Source organism: Ursus arctos, unplaced genomic scaffold (assembly GCF_023065955.2).
Source record: "Ursus arctos isolate Adak ecotype North America unplaced genomic scaffold, UrsArc2.0 scaffold_12, whole genome shotgun sequence".
NCBI lineage: Eukaryota > Metazoa > Chordata > Mammalia > Carnivora > Ursidae > Ursus > Ursus arctos.
In genome coordinates, this window is record NW_026622786.1 from 4767900 (window position 1) to 4786521 (window position 18622).

General features: G+C 41.7%; 1 protein-coding gene and 1 long non-coding RNA gene across 6 annotated transcripts in view; one reads left to right on the forward strand and one right to left on the reverse strand.

The window, feature by feature from the left end:
* Positions 1-208, reverse strand: part of LOC130543412 (uncharacterized) — a 24356-nt gene extending 24148 nt beyond the window's left edge. Inside the window, exon 1 of the long non-coding RNA XR_008958733.1 lies at positions 124-208. This is a non-coding gene — a long non-coding RNA (uncharacterized LOC130543412). The remainder of the gene's footprint in view (positions 1-123) is intronic.
* PRKAB2 (protein kinase AMP-activated non-catalytic subunit beta 2) lies at positions 199-16470 on the forward strand. Of its 5 annotated transcripts, none has more exons than XM_048215811.2 (9): positions 199-288; positions 852-1029; positions 4564-4730; positions 5593-5686; positions 5921-6041; positions 8939-9072; positions 9767-9835; positions 10730-10766; positions 11906-16470. In XM_048215811.2, the coding sequence occupies exons 2-9, from the start codon at positions 877-879 to the stop codon at positions 11923-11925; spliced, it is 795 nt and encodes a 264-aa protein (XP_048071768.1). In that variant the 5' UTR covers positions 199-288; positions 852-876; the 3' UTR covers positions 11926-16470. The 5 variants fall into 5 exon arrangements, with proteins under 5 accessions (XP_048071768.1, XP_026344862.1, XP_048071767.1 ...); XM_048215810.2 differs by lacking the exon at positions 199-288 and adding an exon at positions 453-589; XM_026489077.4 differs by lacking the exon at positions 10730-10766.
* The last annotated feature ends 2152 nt before the right edge of the window (positions 16471-18622 follow it).

Here is an 18622-nt window from a genome sequence, read left to right on the forward strand (position 1 = left end):
CTCAAACAACTGCCACTACTTCCGCCTGACTCTAGTAGGAAGTCCGGTTTTTAATTCCCCATAGGAACCCACGTCTCCGGTTGCTTCCCATAAAAACGCTGCCGAGAAAACGTTTTGGCTAACCTGAAGCCCGGTGAGGAGGCCGGGAAGAAAGTAGCGCCGCTTCTCCGGGTACGGAGCACCTGTGCCCAGGGACGTGGCCCTAATTATCATCTGGAGACCGCCTCCTCCGGAAGGCAGGCCCTGGAGCTGACCACACCAAAGATTCCTGGTCCAGGGCCGCGGCAGGTATTTCCCGCCCCGCCCGAGGCTAACTGCAGAGCTGGCGCCCCCGCCTGGCGCCGGAGGCTGCCTACCATAGAGGCGGCGGCGGCTAGAGGGGCCGGCGAGCTCCGGGAGCCGTCACCGCGCGGCCGTAGGGAACGCGCGCGGGGCGGGTCTCGCGCCACTGGCCTTGTAGCCATTTTAGGAGGAAACCCGGATAGCTAGCCCGGGGCGCGGCTTCAATTTCAATAACTTTATTGGTGGCCTTGTCCGCAGAACAGCCATCGCACTAGTGGCTAGGGGAGGAGGGAGAGCATCGCGGGAGGTGATTGGGGTGGGGGCGTCCCCGGGCAGTGAGCGCGGGGATGCGGGGTGTTCCCTAAAGTGGGTTTCCTGAGCAGGGGGCATCAAGAGGGTTTTGGGGGGTTCCGGGCGCTCCTGGAGGCCAGCGAAGGAGGGGACCCCGGGCACGGCTTCCCTGGAGCGGGGATTCCCTTGCCCGGGTCCCCAGGCGCAGGGGCGGAGCCGAGAGCGCCCCTGACGCGGCCGCCGGGGTGTTCCTAGACCCGTGTTGTTTCCCACGGCAGGTGGCCCCCGACTCGAGCTGCAGCCATGGGAAACACCAGCGACCGGGTGGCTGGCGAGCGCCACGGCGCCAAGGCTTCACGCGCCGAGGGCGCCGGCGGCCATGCGCCGGGCAAGGAGCATAAGATCATGGTCGGGAGTACCGACGACCCTAGCGTCTTCAGCCTGCCGGACTCCAAGGTGAGCGTCCCCACGCCCCCATTGGGCGCAGCTGCAGCAGGCTGGGAGTCAGGGCTCCTCCTCCCTTTCCTGGTTCTTTCTTATCACACTGACCTAGGATACGGTTTTCTGAATTAAAGGGATTTTGGGAGGGGGGGGACGGAGATGTTGGAGGGTGATTACTCCTGCGGTGCTGCCTCAAAATAGGATAGAGGCGGAATTTTGTTTTTCGATTAATCTGTTGTCCATATTTTTACGATAGGGACTGTAGACCCCCACCCCCACCCCATCCCTGGTTTTCCTAACAGGCAGGTGCCCTCTTTTAGAGTACTGATGAGTTTATAGGTTGTAAACCCTGGTAGAAAACTTAAGACGGTAGGTTCCCCGAGTTGCTGATCATCCGCGGCACTTTCTCAGATTTACCCTGAGGTGGGTAAATGAATTTATTTTTCCTGACAATTTCTATGTATCAGTGTCATTTTTGCGCTACTAAGAACTCAGCGCTTCTGATCCTCTCCCTCTTTGGCATGATTGTGAGCAGCAACCACTTGCTTCTTTGATACTTTTTCCAGTCTTGGGGGACAGTAAAGGACCTCCTTTGGTTTGCTGCTCAGTTTTCATCTTATACTTTATATCGTGGTGGCTGGGGTGCTTTTTTCATGCCCAGCTACATCCTCAAGTGGGAGAGCAAATGATTGCAGGATTTCTCCACTTCCCAATAGTAGTTCATGATGTTACCATCGCTGAAAAAGAACCACCCACAGCTGCCCGGAAGACCTTGTCTCAAATCCAAGGACCTTCAGAGAAGTGGCAACTTGTGTTCATCCATAGAAGAGTTAGACGGAACAAACAGCAATGTGATTACCATCGGAATGTTTCTAGTCACATTTAGAGCTGTCAGCATGAAATACAATAATCCCTCCACGCTGTATGAGTGGGATAAAGTAGAAAAATGGAGGGTTTGAGGAGATTCGGGTGTATTTGATGTTTCTTATCACTTCAAACCTTTCACCAAATTGGGGTTTGAGAGAGTAAAGAATGAATTGCCCCATAGGTAGCACATGAAATTTGGATTCTACAGTTTATTTTCTTGAATCCCAATTGAGAACATAACTACAGAAAAAGAAGTGAAGGTGATAAGAAGAACCACTTCTTGGGGTTTCTTCTTCCTTCTCCCACTTCAGAACTTCTTCCTCAACATTTGGGCCATCTACCCAGTCATTTGAATTTACTTTTTCAAAGCTTTCTCAAGGTGATCCACCGTGTAATTTTACCCTTTTCCTACATCGATGACTCAGGATTTAAGTACGGTGTATTGTCAAACTGTGACTGCAATAATCAGTGTGCTGAATAAAAGCCAGGTTGCTCCATCTGAAATGGAGCCTATTTTGGTTCATTCTTTCCCTAACCTCAGTCTTGCCATTTGTGAATAAGAAAATTATTTCAGATAATTCCTAAGGTCTCTTCTACATCTCAAATTTTATAGTTTTCCATCTAGTCTCTTTACTTCTTCCTTCAATGTTTTACTTAAACGTTTTCAAACTGTAGTTCTCATTGTTTTGTCTCTTTTTCTGGTGATTTTGCTGACGATTTAACTTGGAGTAAATGGTCTTTCAGCTAGTCAGCTGCACTCAGGCCTGCCACAGAAATGTCATGTCATATGTGGAAGGGCTTTCTTCCAAAGCTAGGCATATTAATAGTTTGCAGCTTTCAAATTCTAAACTGCAAATACTAAATCATGAAAGTAACTCGTAGAAACAGTGGCAGTGGGGCCTACATTGCTTCAAATGCCAGTCCTCTTCAGTGGACTAGTTCAATGGTTCTCAATCCTATTTGCACATTAGAATCATTTGAGATTTGTTTAAACACTATATGGAAATTTGGAAACATTTTCCATGTTTCAAAGTAGGGAGAACAGTGCGATGAACTCCTGTATACCCATCACCCAGTTTAAACAATGATCAAATTGTGAACAAATTTATATCATCTATACCCCAATCCACTCTCCCCCCACCAGTTATTTTGAAACAAATTCCAGACATCTTATCAAACATTTTATCTGTAAATATTTTAGGATCTATCTGTAAAGATGAGTTTTTTCCTTTATTTTAACAATCACAGTATTATTATTCTCTGTAAAGCTTTTTAAAAACAGATTCCTAGGCCCTATATCTGAATCAGAATCTGAGTTATTCTTAGGCGTATGTAAAAATTTCTGTAATTCTGATGCAGCCAGTCAGGCAAGAGTGCATTGCTATAAGAATATGGAGATAAAGGTTTTCACTTAAGACACTTCCTTATGGAATGTGAAAGTCCCTTCAATTCTGTTTCTCTGTTTACTTGAGTTTATGCTGCTACAGGTGTCTCATAGTATAGTTTTGAGGAATATTGGGAGACCGTATAGAAGGTAGACTACCTTAGCCATTTTCAGAGTAAAGCCCAAATGAATAAGTTAATCCTTTTTTTTAACCCACATTATTTTATTTGGTGATGTTTTTACTTGATGCAGTACAGTCCTATTTACCTATTTACCGAAGTCATTTAAACCATTTCGAATTGGGGATCAGCAAACTTTTTCTGTAAGGGACCAGACAGTAAATATTTTAGACCTTGTGGACCATACAATCTCTGTCACAACTATTCAGTTTTGCTTAGCATGAAAGCAGCTGTAGATAATATGTAAATGAGTGAGTGTGACTATTTTCCAATAAAAGTTTATCTATAAAAGCATCTGGCTCCCTGGCCATAGTCTGCCAACTCTTGTTCTAAAGGATGGTAATGAAAAGAAACTAAGTAAGAAGTCCTTTTTTTTTTTAGAATCCTACAGACCTCATTTGATATTGGAACTGCTTTTGTAAAAGGAAGCTGTGTTTTTGATCTGATGCTCCTTGAGGCTCCAGAATTTTTATCCCCACTCCTGAAATAATTAGTATATACCTGGCAGAAGTGAGCAAGTAAGATTTCATAACCAGTTTCCAAAAATTAAGAAACCAATGATACAATTTTTCTGTACTTTTAATGTCCTTTTGTAACCGATTAGCCAGAATGAAGTTTATGAATTATTTATGAATTTCAGTATCTCTAACTTGTATTACAACTGATAATTCAGAGCTGTTCATATTTACATGTGAAAAATACATGGCTAACTTTATTGCTTTTTATGGAAGCATACTTTTTTCATATTTTTTCTTTTAAGAGGGACTCAGAAACATATCATAATTGCCTGCCTGTGGGTTAATCTGGTAACAGGGAGTAGTAAGCTTCCCCCACCTCTTTTTTTGAAAGGAGATCCTAAGGCTCTGAAAGGGTGAGTGATATATGCAAACTCTAAAGTTAGGCTGTGATTTGGGCAACCCTTGAGCGTAAGCCATTTGACCATTTTAGTCCTAGATGGGTTATTTTTCCATAGTTTGTTCAAAATCTGATGCAGTTGCTAATTTCAAGGCTCATTGATCCTTAACCAGAAATGTAGCACCCCTCTCTGCCCTAGGGAGGAGAGTGACCTTTTAAGAATTCCTGGGTCACAATTTAGGGATGACCTAATCCTTCTTACAGCTCCCTGGGGACAAAGAGTTTGTATCATGGCAGCAGGATTTGGAGGACTCCGTAAAGCCCACACAGCAGGCCCGGCCCACTGTTATCCGCTGGTCTGAAGGAGGCAAGGAGGTCTTCATCTCTGGGTCCTTCAACAATTGGAGCACCAAGATTCCACTGATTAAGAGGTGAAGACGAGTGTCTTGGTTGAGTCTACAGGGTCCAGGAGTAGAGACCTGATTTCCCTTCTCAGGAGAGAGACCTGGCTGGACTGCTTCTTTCTACCCGCTAGGGACTCTCTCTAGAACATTTTCTGTGGCCAATGACTACTGCTGTGGCATTTTTTTTTAAATCTCACAGGGAGTCAGAAATGTTTAACCAGTTAGAATATCATTGCCTCAGAGGAACTTATCGTACAGCTTTGTGGGTACATTCTTTAGGACTGTGTTAACACAAGTCCTGTCTATCCCTGTGGGAAGTCATCTGTAACTGGCTGAGTCCACTTGTTCTGACTTCTGCACTAAAACAAAACACAACTGATATTCTAGGTAGTAATGTGAGTTGTTGCTTGCAGAGCAATAATGAACTAATTGGTAATCAGAATGGCCCTTTATAAGTAAGTCATTTTTCAGAAAATGCTCACCAAACTATGGGAAGGGTACCTTGAGGCACTCACACAAACTATGGGAAGGGTACCTTGAGGCACTTCTGTATTGTGAAGCTACTTGCTGTCTTCTTTACACTTGTGAAGGATCTGTTCCTGCTGAAGCAAATTAGTTGTACTAAGGTGAACCATTTTGGGGGATTAACATCTGTTATTCTTTTCCAGATATTAAGAACTAAAGTTCTTGGGAGGGGCTGGCAAATATGTGCTCAAGGTGATACAGAAAAGGATAATGGGTCTATAAATTTTTTTATTTCAGGGGGGAGAATCGCTTAGGAATGTGGGAGATCACTGGTATGATGTTGTGAATGTCTCATGGCTTTTACATTTACATTCTCTCTTGTAACAGGAACTTGGCCTGTTTAACCTTCTGTTTTCTTCTGTAGCCATAATGACTTTGTTGCCATCTTAGACCTCCCTGAGGGAGAGCACCAGTACAAGTTCTTTGTGGATGGACAGTGGGTTCATGATCCGTCAGAGGTAAGGCCTTGATCTCCAAGGGCAACCATTAACTTAACTGTGTCCTTTTGGCTATTATTCCCCTTGGTGTCAAACATCATTGCTGTCAGGATTGATGAGCTCCTACACTGGAGGATTTCTCTCTTGATTAAAGATGGAGGTGCCAAGTATGATCATTTTTTTAAAATAGGAGAGTTAGATGGAAGAGATGAATTTAAAACAGGGTATATGAGTATTTTCCATTCATTGTTTCAGCCTGTGGTTACCAGTCAGCTTGGCACGATTAACAATTTGATCCATGTCAAGAAATCGGACTTTGAGGTGTTTGATGCTTTAAAGCTAGATTCAATGGAAAGCTCGGAGACATCTTGTAGAGGTAACGTAGCATTTGCTCTTTCTTGATGTGTTTTGCTTATAATGCCTTTTTCTTCCCAAGAGTGGTTTTTGTTTTTCATTTTTTCCTCAGGAATCTTCTGAATCATATATGTGTTTTACATATATATACAAATTATAATTTATTAATATATATATTTTTTGTCTATATATATGTTTATCTTTTTTTTTTTTAAGATTTTATTTATGTATTTGACAGAGAGACAGCCAGCGAGAGAGGGAACACAGGCAGGGGCAGTGGGAGAGGAAGAATCAGGCTCCCAGTGGAGGACCTGACGTGGGGCTCGATCCCAGAGCACCGGGATCACACCCTGAGCCGAAGGCAGACGCTTAACGATTGCGCCACCCAGGCGCCCCATATGTATATGTTTATCTTCTAAACATTTAGATCTTGTCTGAGAGAAAAAAAATCTTAGTTTAGTATATTTGATTTCAAAATTTTTTAACCAAGATCTACAGCAAGACATTTGTTTTACACTGTAACCCATTCTCTCTCCCCCCATCTCTCTCCCCCTCCCCACTCTCACTCTCTCACACACACACACACACACGCATTCCTGTAACACAAATCTCAGCAGAATGTGTGTCTTTGTTATATATGATACACTCTGTTTTCTATTTTATCCTTTCTTTCATGAGCCACTAATGGGCTATAGCCTGTAGTTTAAAAAGCTATTTCTAGTAATATTTCAAGGTTTCATTGACCTTTTGGCAGTATCATCCAGCGAGACTAGTTCCGTCTGGTTTGCCTTGTTTAGCTGCGTCTGCATTAGCTTAATTCTGCCAATTTGATAGCTTGGCTGGCAGGTCTGCATTTTTGTATGGCCCTCCAACTATGGCTGTCTTTGGGGAGAAAGGGTTACAAAAACCCCACAGCTCTTTTGTGTGTATGTTAACTGAAGTTCTATCAGTTTTTGGTTTAAAAAAAAAATTCCTTGTTAGAGGAAAAGACCTGTGTCCTTTTGTTTCTCCCAATATTACTTTTTCCATGGCTTTCTTCCCATTTGCTACAGCATCAGAAGAGTGATTTGCTAACCACGCTCACGGTTACCATTTTAGTACATTACATTAAGGCTGTAACTGTCTAAAGAATTGTGCACCCTTTTCCTAGTGAGCACACTTTTCCCTCGTGAGTTCAAAGCCTGCCCTTGCTACTCACGAGCTTTGAAGTCATGGACAGGTCCTTCGACCTGTCTGGTTCTCAGTTCCATATTACTAAAATCAGAGGCTTAGCTTCTCAGTCATTCTCATGTGAGGAGACACAACCTTAAGTGGAGCATATTAGAATCTCAGAGCACAGAGGTGGCTTATGCAGCTTCTAAAAGACCAATCAATAGTATTATAATTGCCTGTTTATGAAAATCATAAAAATAGTTTTCATTATATAAGCTCAGTAAATAAAGCTGAACCTTCTTCTTGCCTGGTGGGGCAGTGATTAATAAGGGTTTAATTATATTAATTAAGTGATGAGGCCACTTGAAACTCTACATTTTTACATTATATGATTCTGGAGAAGCAACTGATGAACAGTAGACATGGAATCATAATTATATAGAAAGGAAACTAGCATACTTTTGATATCTCTCTTTTCCCTCTTTCACCCAATTTCCTGATCTACTTTGTGTCTCTACGGATTTGCCTATTTTGGACCTTTCCGCAATATGTGGTCTTTGGTGTTTGGCTGCTTTCACTTAGCATGTTTTCAGGGTTCGTCCGTGCTGTGATATGTCTTAGTACTGCACTCCTGAATAAAATTCCATTGCACTGATTCATTAGCCGGTGGACATTTGGATCGTTTCCACTTTTTGTCTGTTACAGACAATGCTGTTCTGAACATTTGTGCTCAAGTCTTTATGTGGACATACATTTTCATTTCCCAAGAGTATAATTGCTGGGTCATATGCCAACTTAAAGTTTAACTTTTGCGGGGCGCCTGGGTGGCACAGCGGTTAAGCGTCTGCCTTCGGCTCAGGGCGTGATCCCGGCGTTATGGGATCGAGCCCCACATCAGGCTCCTCCGCTAGGAGCCTGCTTCTTCCTCGCCCACTCCCCCTGCTTGTGTTCCCTCTCTCGCTGGCTGTCTCTACCTCTGTCGAATAAATAAAATAAAATCTTTAAAAAATAATAAATAAATAAATAAATAAAGTTTAACTTTTGGAGGAAATGCCCAACTGTTCTCCAGAGCTGCTGCACCATTTTACATTCCCACCAGCAATGGGGATCGTACAAAGGTTCCAATTTTTCCACATCCTGACCTACAATTATTATTATATGTTTTTTATTATAGCCATCTTAATGAGTGTGAAGTGGCATTTGATATACATTTCCCTAACAGCTACTACATCATTAGTAATCTTGTCCTCATTGTTGCAATTATTGTAGTATCAGCAGTCTGAGAGTTTATAACCTTGTTATCTGTTGCTTGCGTGGAAAAAAGAAAAAAATCTAATTTTTTCACATCATTTGACAGTTTACAAGGCATTGTTACATCTGTTACCTCCTTTGATTCCTATAAAAACATTGTGAAATAGGGTAGAGATTATTATCTTTCAGTTCATGAATGAAGAAACTGACCGTAGTAGGATTTGTTCTAGGTCATACAGCTGATAAATAGAATGGCTCTTCTCTGAACCTATGTCTTTCACTCCTCTTCCCCTCCTCTGTCCTCCATATCATGTTGCCATGTTGAGGAATTTCAGGGTTCATGTTCAGGATGATTCAGACTCTTTCTTTGCCTTACAGTTGTAGAACCAGCAGGTTACAAGTTTATGATCTATGGCTTTTCCCATATTTAATATTAGCTGCCATGTATTGACAGTTTTTTCATGTATTTTTACTAGCTCTCCAACTTTCCCTTATATTTGGATAAATCTCTTCCAGACCTCTCCAGCTCTCCCCCAGGGCCTTATGGTCAAGAAATGTATGTGTTTCGATCTGAGGAGAGATTCAAATCCCCACCCATCCTACCTCCTCACCTTCTTCAAGTTATTCTTAACAAGGACACTAATATTTCTGTGAGTATCCTGAGAGAATTACTGGGGCATCTGGGGGTTACTAGGACCATTTGAGCTAGTTGATAATCCTAGAAGTTGGGATTTTTACAAAGCTGTGTTGAGAATATATATCATACACATATCAATAGCATTACAGATTCCTTTTTCCAGGGCTGAGTTGTTACTTTTCCAGGTACTGATACCAAAATTCATAGTTATCTTCTGGTCCTCATAAATTAGACCCAGAGCCATGGATTGCTAGAACCAATTTCTGGGACTTCTAGTCCAACACAAGATAAGGCATACTTATCATTTGGGGATATAAAAAGGAGTATAAAAGGTTTGGGTTTTTGTGTGTTTTTTTCCATATAATTTACATCTCTAGTCAATTCACTTGATTCCCACTAAGATTATTTTTGCCTCTTAACACAAATCTTCTGTATGTGTTTTGGGCAAGATTTTTGTTTTAGCTCTATTAAGGGAGAAAAATAGATGCTAAGGCTTAGAGTTTCTGTCCCGGACTCAGAATTTTCCTAATTTTCTGTAATGAGAACATAAAGATTGATATATACTAGGGTGAGTGTATTATTTAAAAGAAATACACATTCTAGTTTAGCGTTTCTCAACAGATCCAAAGAACTCTAAGGAAGAGTAAACTGTTTGGTTCAAAACTGTGCACTTAACCCCATTTAGTGATTTTTGTTTTCTTTCTTAGTGTGATCCAGCCTTGCTTCCTGAGCCCAATCATGTTATGCTGAACCATCTCTATGCATTATCCATTAAGGTAAGTGGTGGGCCTGGCTCTTCCCTAAAATGGGAGGGCAGGGGTGACACATGTTCTCCAGTGGTTACTTGGCCTGCCACTTCACTGACGCTAAAGCTGGCCATAATGGTCAAATAATAGGAGAAAAACCTTTTTTTTAACTAGTAGGTGGATTTTTTGTTCGTTTTTAATCTTAGTACCTCTATGTTCTGGCTAGCTAAATTGCGCTGTGATTGAATGAACTTTTTTGCTTCCTGGTTTCTTTTTGGGTAGCTATAACCTTTGTACCACCTCCTTCATTAAATTGGAGTTCACAGCACTAGGATTTCATTTGCAGGCAAAGCAAGTTTATCTTCCAGTTCAGAGAATGCTTGAATGTGATTAAGGCTTTTGCTTTTTAAAGGTGGATATGTGCTGCTTTTGAGTGCTTCAGTCATACACCCACTGGTTGCATCACTCCACTACACTAGGTAAAGGAGAGAGGTGACCAGATTTGCTCTGTCCCCTCCAATTCTAGAGTCCTTAGTTTCTCTGCTGCTTTAGAGTCTGGGTTGAAGATAACCCTTTCAGTCTTGTCATGCATGTCTTTGTGGTTTGGCTATTGGAATGAAGTTTTATATAGCTCTGTAGTTACTATACAGAGCTGTATCCTCATCAGAATCACCTGGGGAAATTTGTAAAAATACAGTTTCAAAGCCTACATCCCCAGAGATTCTGAATAAGTGCATCTAGGATGGACCCCCAGTAACTGTCTTTTAAGCTGCTTATATTTCTTAGATGTGCAGCCAGATTAGGGAAATCACTGATACAGTTATCTTTAATAGATTATGTAGTACTTTTCAAATATATATTATTGAATTTAATTTTTATAATAACCTTGTGAGGTAAGTATTATTTTTAACCCCTGTCTTATAGATAAAGAAACTAAAGCTCAGAGAAGGTCATAATGCCAGTAAGTACCAGAGAGAGGACTGGGGTCCTCCCGTCCTCATTCCATGTTCTTTCTTAGAGATCACTGTGCCAGGTCTTTCCAAGTAGGTTTTTCTCTCAGCTGCTTCTCATTTCTACCAAACCCTTCCTGGAGCCGAATTTTTTACCTTCCTGGCTTTTGTCGTATTTAGGCTGTGATCAGCATACTCTGGTCACAGAATGTTAATCTGAGAAACATTCATTGTAGATAACACAGCATATGGGAAAATGGGAAGATGCATTGGTTTCTCAGTTGGATTTGCTTGAGTTCTTTGGATCAAACTGAATTTTGCCTCCTGTAACTGCTCCTTGACTGTCAACTGACGCTCATGGGCCTACCGTCTCCTCCCATGGCATACCCTTGAGCTGTAACACAGCCAGGGAAAGAGTACCTCTGACTTGTCATATTGGTTCTGACCCAGATCAGGGTTTTGATTACTGTGATTCAGCTTGGCCTTGACCCACTCCTGGTTCTGTCAGATTGTTTAGGCTGTTTGGAGTTGATCCATTGGATTGAGTGTCTTTCCAAGGAAGATTTTGGGGTATACTTTGTTCAAGGATAGAGAGGGATTTCTGAATCTTCTCTTGATTAGAACGAACTTTTTAAGTTCATCCCTGGCATTAAATGGAAATTAGACCTGCTTTGGGGTTTGAAAATGGGAAAGAAAAAAAAAAATCACTCCCCTTTCTTCTCACTGCATTTTAGACTTCCTTCTAAAAATGAATGTCAGGATTTTTTTTTTCATGATAGTTTTAAGCCGAAGATTCAAATTTGAGGTAGGGAAATGAGTAAGAAGATAGGAAACTAATATTTCTTCAGCACCTATTTTGTGTCAGGTACTCTGCCAGATATTCTCATAGAATCATCAGAGCCCCCTTCATGGTAGGTGTTATCCTTTGTCATGATGAGAAAAAAGGCTTAGAGGCATCAAGTATATTACTCAAGACCACAAATAGAGTAACAGTAGGAATCAGGATTGGAATTGAAGTTGAATTGAACCAGCCTGCTTATATAATATCAACTATCTCTGTTAAAAGTGGGCAACTGTGAAGGACTGAAGGCTGGAAGAGCCACCTGTAGTCTGAACTAACAAATTAGCTGCACGTGTCTTTCCCTTGCAGGACAGTGTGATGGTCCTTAGCGCAACCCATCGTTACAAGAAGAAGTATGTCACTACTCTGCTGTACAAGCCCATCTGAAGGGATCACTTCCTGCCTCCCAGGATTTAAGAGAAGCATCTCTCTTGCCTTTCTGGACTGGACCAGTCTTAACTAAGACTGGAAGGCTAATTTGCTTTGAGGCTAATATGTGTGTTTCAGAGCCTTTGAGTAGGATGCTCTGCTTTTGCATTTGATTGCAGACGGGAGCTTTATGAGTTCATGGAATTTATTTTAAGGAAAAAAATTATGTGTGTGTGTGTGTATGCACACATATACATACATATATATATACACACACACATACATGCACATATATGAGAGGAAGGTTAGTGGAAGCCTCCTAGCTAGATGTGTTCTCTCTGCTGTGGGGACTCACCAAGACCAGTTTGGGGGAGCTGCAGGAAGAACCATTACAGGAAGCTTTTTTCCTAAAATGGATGAAGAGCCAACTCTCAGGATCCTTGTTGGGTAGAGATTCTACCACTGCTACCTTGGCTCTCCAAGGGATGGGCTTGTGCCGGACTTCTGCCCTACTTACAGTTGCCTCCCTGCAGGGGCAGCTTTTTTTGCATGGGTTCTCTGTATTCGTAGAGTATGTGGCACAGTCTTTGCTTTTTATGAAACCAGATGCCCCACAGGAACCCTTTCTATACTCTCTTCACATTCTTGCTTTGATAACCTCCTTTAGATCTTATACCTGACACAAAACTCCAAAGGCTATGTGAGACCTGACCCACCACACAGACTGGGGCTGCCAGAAAGACTCCTTTTCAGCCCAGCACAGGCCCAGGCCACTTTGTTACCACTTGTTTTAACTTCTACTAAAGAAAATATGTCTCAGCATTATCAGAAAGGCAGAGTGCAGAAGGTCTACTTTCTCGTTTTAGTTTAGTGACACAGCTTAGGCTGTCTTGGGACATTCCCATAGGTTTTCCCACCTGGCCTTGCCCTGCTTCCATATTTTCTTTCACAGAGCAGACAGCTTTGAAGGTGGGAGTGAAACCAGGGGAAACCTTAATGTCTTTCATCCCTGGGAGATTTTTGTGTGCCTCCATTTTTCTTTAATTAAAAAATGACTTTTCATTGTTCTTAAGAGACTGAATAGGAAAATTTTAGGCTCTTAATGAATGGTTCCCAAGATTTTCTTCAACAAGAATAGTAGTTTAGCCCTCTACAGTCTTATATCTATGTGGCCAACCCTGTGCACATCACTACACTAAACACTGTTCTAGAAACAAATTCAGGTTCATTTGGTGCACCTAAAAAGTTTCTTCAACTTAAAGACTCAATAGGCCAAGAAGCAAGAAAAATACCCCTGGGGTTCCTAACCATGAATAGTATTACTTCCCTGCACCAAGTACAAACAGAACCGTTTTGTTTTTCTCTTTTTTGAAAGTGTTCGATGAAGAAGTGGGTTCAATGATTTTCATTTGTGGAATGAAAAGTAGCTATCCAATCCACTCTTGGGGTTCAGAGATAAAAATCTTTTTCTAAATATCTGTGGCTCTTCCATTAAGGATAAATGCAAGTCAAAACATTCAGCACTGAAGGAGGACAAACTTGAGGCTTGAGAGACACCTTGACTGTTAGGATGTGCCCAGCGACACTGAAAGGGTACCCATAGGTCAGCTTAGCTACCTCCTGTCTTTCCTGTTCAAAGCTGATGACACAGTTGTCTTTGGGTACGTAGACCTTAGATCCTGCGAGTGAGGCAGTAGGGCATTGGGTGGTTTTGCTGGGAATGCAAATTGCTAAGTGCTTTGGTGGTTACTTGCAGAGAGTAAGTACTGCTTTAGCCAGTGAAGGCCCCCTTCTGCAGCAAAAGGCTTTTGTGGGAAACCTTTTATGGTCCCAACCACTTTTTGAGTGGTGTGTCATTTTAAAAAATCCAGGCCAAATCCTATTATAAGCAACTCTCAGGATTTACATTGTCTTCAGTTATACTACTGTTTTTTCCAGTACCCATTAAATAAGTGGGCCACATAGGAGGATTCAGATTCTTGGTTGTTACTTGGAAGATTTTGTCACACTACTATTTCTTGTCAATAGTACTGAAGTATAATTGCCTATGTGTTCATGTATTAAAATTTTTGCACAGTTGTATCGGTAGAATGGGGCAGGAAAAGAGATTCCTTCAATTTCTTAGGCCAGCGGCTTCCATGAACTGGCTCTGACTCCAAAGACACTAGGTTTTGGTGCTTGGTGGCCTTCAAATATCCCTAATCTGGGTATGTGCAGAAAGTGTCAGTTTCCTAAGTTCTTAGGTAATCTCCCCGCCAAATGTGAAGTGGGAGCCTACCAGCTAGTATGGAAGAGGGCAGGCAAGGTGAACTGGGGGATGCCTCCTTCACTGTTCCTTCTCTGCACTGCTCATACAGCCTGTGGCCCTAAGAAGCCTGTCACACAGTCTGTCCCCAAGAAACTGTTCTAGACGGTAGAGAGGGAAGGGGGAAGGTAGCCCAGAGTATAACCCATTCATTCTTTTTTGTTGGTTAAAGGGATAGTTTATTTTCTGTAGACGAGAGCTTGGCAGATTTTGAAAATGAATAAAGGCAGGAAAAACCCACTTTTTTAGTTTTAAAAAACATGGCTTTTTGCTTGGTTGTTTTTTGTTGTTGTTGTTAGTTGTTGTTGTTTTGCTTATAGGAGTTTCACAGAGTCAAAGTTAGAAGAGTTAGAAAATCACTCTTTAGGAGTGCTCACCCTTCAAGAACTGCATCATGGCTTGGGGGTTGTGGGGAAAAGGAAGAGTGACTGAGCTAAGGAGGATACTAGGCAATTAAAGGCTTAATTAACTGAGAACTAAAAATAGCCTTTTTGTTGTTAATTAAATGAGACAACGTACTGGTCCTACTGTATAAAACATCCCTTTCTTGTTACTTTTCTCTACCCTTTCTTTTATATTCTGCTTTAGCTTCATTTGTCAAGCTGACTTTACCAGAGTCTCAGGCCAAATATTACCTAAAACAAATGTTAGTCATCTTGGTGGTCTGGTCATGGTTATTAGCTTGCATTAAGCTTAGGGTTGAATGGGATTTGGTCACTGTCAGTAACACCCCCTATGAGCACACCTGGCCTCAAGTGTGTTGGCCTTTTTTTTTTTTTTTTAAACAATGCTTATATGGTAGAGAAACCCTGTAAAAGGAGAGTCCAAGAGAAGATTCTGAGAGGATCATACAAACCCAGGCCTCCAATTTCTTGTCTCTTGTAGACCTAATGGATCTGAGGTAAAACCTTTGCAAAGTGTCAGTACTCCGTGTATGCTGCTAAAATGAAGTTAAGTTTGGAAAGAAGTGTTACCTCCAGACTGTGCTTACATTAATCTGGGTATAAATGAAGGAGACATACTAATGATAGAATCCCCTGCTTCTCATTGGGGAAATAGGGCTTTTAAAATTTTGACCTCAACTAAAAATGATATGCAATAGTCTATGTTGTGTGTGTTTGAAAAATATTCTATTCTCAGAGATTTCTAAGTCCTCACGTTCTAGTGATATGGGGCATAGGCTTAGAGGCAGATATACAGTTTGTTCACCCATTATTCTGACTCATCCTTAAAGCCAAGTCCTTGCTGTCTTCTACCAGGAACTGCTAGCTCCAGTTACCCATGGGATAGAGCACCTGGGAGGGCTAGGGGTTAGGAAGACTCTGGATCCTAGGCATTTGTTTCTTCTTAAGCGCCCACCACAGTGGAAGGTTGAAGGGCTATCATTTCGGCAGTGAACCCAAACTTCTGGAACAAAAGGCCAAATCTATTTTTTTAACTATAAGAAGAAAGAAGTCTCAAGAGTCTGTTACTTATGAAATCCAATTCTTAGCAATGGAATCCCTCTAGGATTCAAATGTGGACTTTGTCTTGATTTGCTTTTCTCTCTTCTGCTTTGAAGTGATTAAGTTTCATTAAAAATTAAATTTTTTATTAGCTCCAACATTAGTTGGAGTTGAATTAATTGCGTGTAGCACAGTGCGTTTGCAGTAAGATTGCTGTGAAATGCCAAACACTCTGGATTTTGTAGTCAAGTTAAATGATCGAGGAATGCCACCTACCATAAGTATTATATTCTGTATTTGATCATCCTCTTTTCTGTTCCCATCCACAGAACAATTACCTTACTTAGGTTGTGGTTTTGGAGCAGCCAAAGCTCACCGATATCCATTAGTCCTAATCTCCACGCTGGGCCCTATTTGTGAGACTTGTTTGAATTTTGGTAAATTGAAGGATGCTGGTTGTTATTTCACTGAAGCACTTTGAATGAGTGCAGCTCTGTCATAAAGGGGGAATAAGACTATAATTTGGAAGGGAATTAAATATGTGAGTCCTCCTTTAAACGGTGCTTTTTGTAACCTTTAGTGCCGAGGTACAGGGTTGCTTTTCAGTATTCCACAAAGGATTGGCATACAAGCTTTTCCCCAAATGTAATTTGTCACTGGACTTTGACATGTCTGAAAATTATGTGATGTAACACATACAGAAATGTGAGGTTTTTCCCATAAAACTGTTGAATAAAAGTATTATACAGCAATAATATTTGAGTTCTTCATTGGTCACTGATTATATTGTAAAGATCTGTCTGCCTTGGTAGTCTCAGAACCTAAAGAATGCAAATCACCACATAAACACATTTGAATAAAGGGAGAGGTCATGGTGCAGGACACAAGTGAAGTCATCCAACCATCTGCCATTTTTCCTCTTTTCCAGGCTATGCCAGCATTAACTAGAGGAATGTGAACTCAGTGATTTGAAATTTGGCACATTTTAAAAATCTGCACACTTAGCTATTATCCTGTGCTGGATTTACTTAGGCCCTAGACTAAGGGTTTTCACCCATCTGTACATTCGTATCACCTATGCAGGTTCTAAAAAAATATTGATGCCCCATCTAATACCTCCATCCCTAATTAAATGGAAATCTCTGGTATGGGATCCAGGCACCCGTATTAGAGTCCCAGATGAAGAGTCTCCCTACTTACAGATACTTCATTATATATGAAAGCAGAGTATGTGCTTCATTCTGACACCAAATCACTCTCCTCAGATGGCTTTGTTCATGATGGTAACAGGATAATTTTTGTCTTACATCCCTCTATTTCATAGGGTGCTTACATAGCTGACCTCTGGACTTTCCCTAAAACAACACAGTCAGATTCCCCTATATTTGCCACTCTACAGCATCTAAAATGAGTTAAATTTCCTTAAAGGAGACAAAAGAATGACACTGGGAGTGACTAGAGGGTGAAAAGAGAAGGGGAGGTGATGAGAGAAATGATGTGTGAAGGGGTGAAGTGGGGCAGGTGATGAACACCAGTGATTACAGAAACAGAACAAAAGTTAACCTCAACCTCCAGTAGCAGGTCAAGAGACTAACTGCAGACAAGGCACAGTGTCAGATGTGATGTGGACTCAGTCTCTTAAAGAATGCTCTAAACATCATGCACCCTGGTCGCTAAAACAGCATGGCGCCAGAATTCTATCAAGGCCCAAATTTGCATTGGTGTGTGCTTCCTAGAGCATTTCTCTCTGGCCTGCCTGCCTGGGGGTCTCATATTCCTTCCAGAGCCCCCTCATCCTCTGCACTGACAGTTACTCATAACACAGGTTGTTCAAAGACATCATGATTCTCTCCTCTCCCCTCCCCCCAGCTTATGTGGCCAGTGTTCGTCCAGCAGCACATGCAAGTCTAGAGTACCTCCTCTCCCTAAACCCATTCCTTGGTTCCAGGGCACTTCCACTGGCTGAAGATGAATTATATCAAGCTCTCCTACCAGTTAGAATTCTTCAGGGATTCAGCTGTGCTCTGAAGGAGACTTCTGTCTTGAGAGTTTTCTCTTTTCACTGACTTCCTATGGAGGAGGGCAAGGTTCTTTGTCAGAGGTCAGAAGACCCAAGGTCCATATGATGTATGATCTGTTTAAACCAAAAGTAGGTTTTCACAAACTTCTCTACTACTTCTGAAATAGATTCCCTTCACTACAGCTTCCAAAGCCCACCTGCTAATGATAGATTATGAAAAGAACATCAGGTAAGAATACTGAGCACCTAAAAGAGCCACCAAGATTACTGCAGACCTGTGTACCTGGATCTTGGGGGAAGTCTTAACCCCAGGCTGACTGATTCCTCAAAACTATGAACGATACCCTAGCTTAGTTCTTGTTTTCAGGGATCTTTGTTATAGATTACAATAGTTACAGGTCACAATTAGAAGTTAGATGTTGAGGTAGGGAGTGGGATGGGTGTTGCATGCAACTGGATCTCAAAAAATATTTTGGGGGGTCAGGAGACACTGTTTTATCCACAAATGGAAACATTTTTGCCAACCTGAAGATGGTAATTCTTTTTCTCCCCCAATTAGCAGATTTGGTTCATAGGTCCTCTAGAAGAGTGACTTAGAGTTAGGGTGTCTGTGGACAGAGTAGAGGAATTTGACAGTCCAGGGTTCTACCAGTTAAAGAGCCAGTCTGAGCTCAGAATTCTTAGCTACAATAGAGAACTGTAGCAGCAACCAGGTCTAGATGAACTCAAGTTCATGAAATAAGGTAGAACTGTCCAAATGAACTGAGATCACTAGTCATCTTGCTCCCTGTAGCCATTTGCTGATTCTGGGCATGGACTGAAAACTGAGCTTTGTGCAGGCAGAGGATATCTGATGGGGTAAAGTAAAACCAACAAAGCTCTTAGTG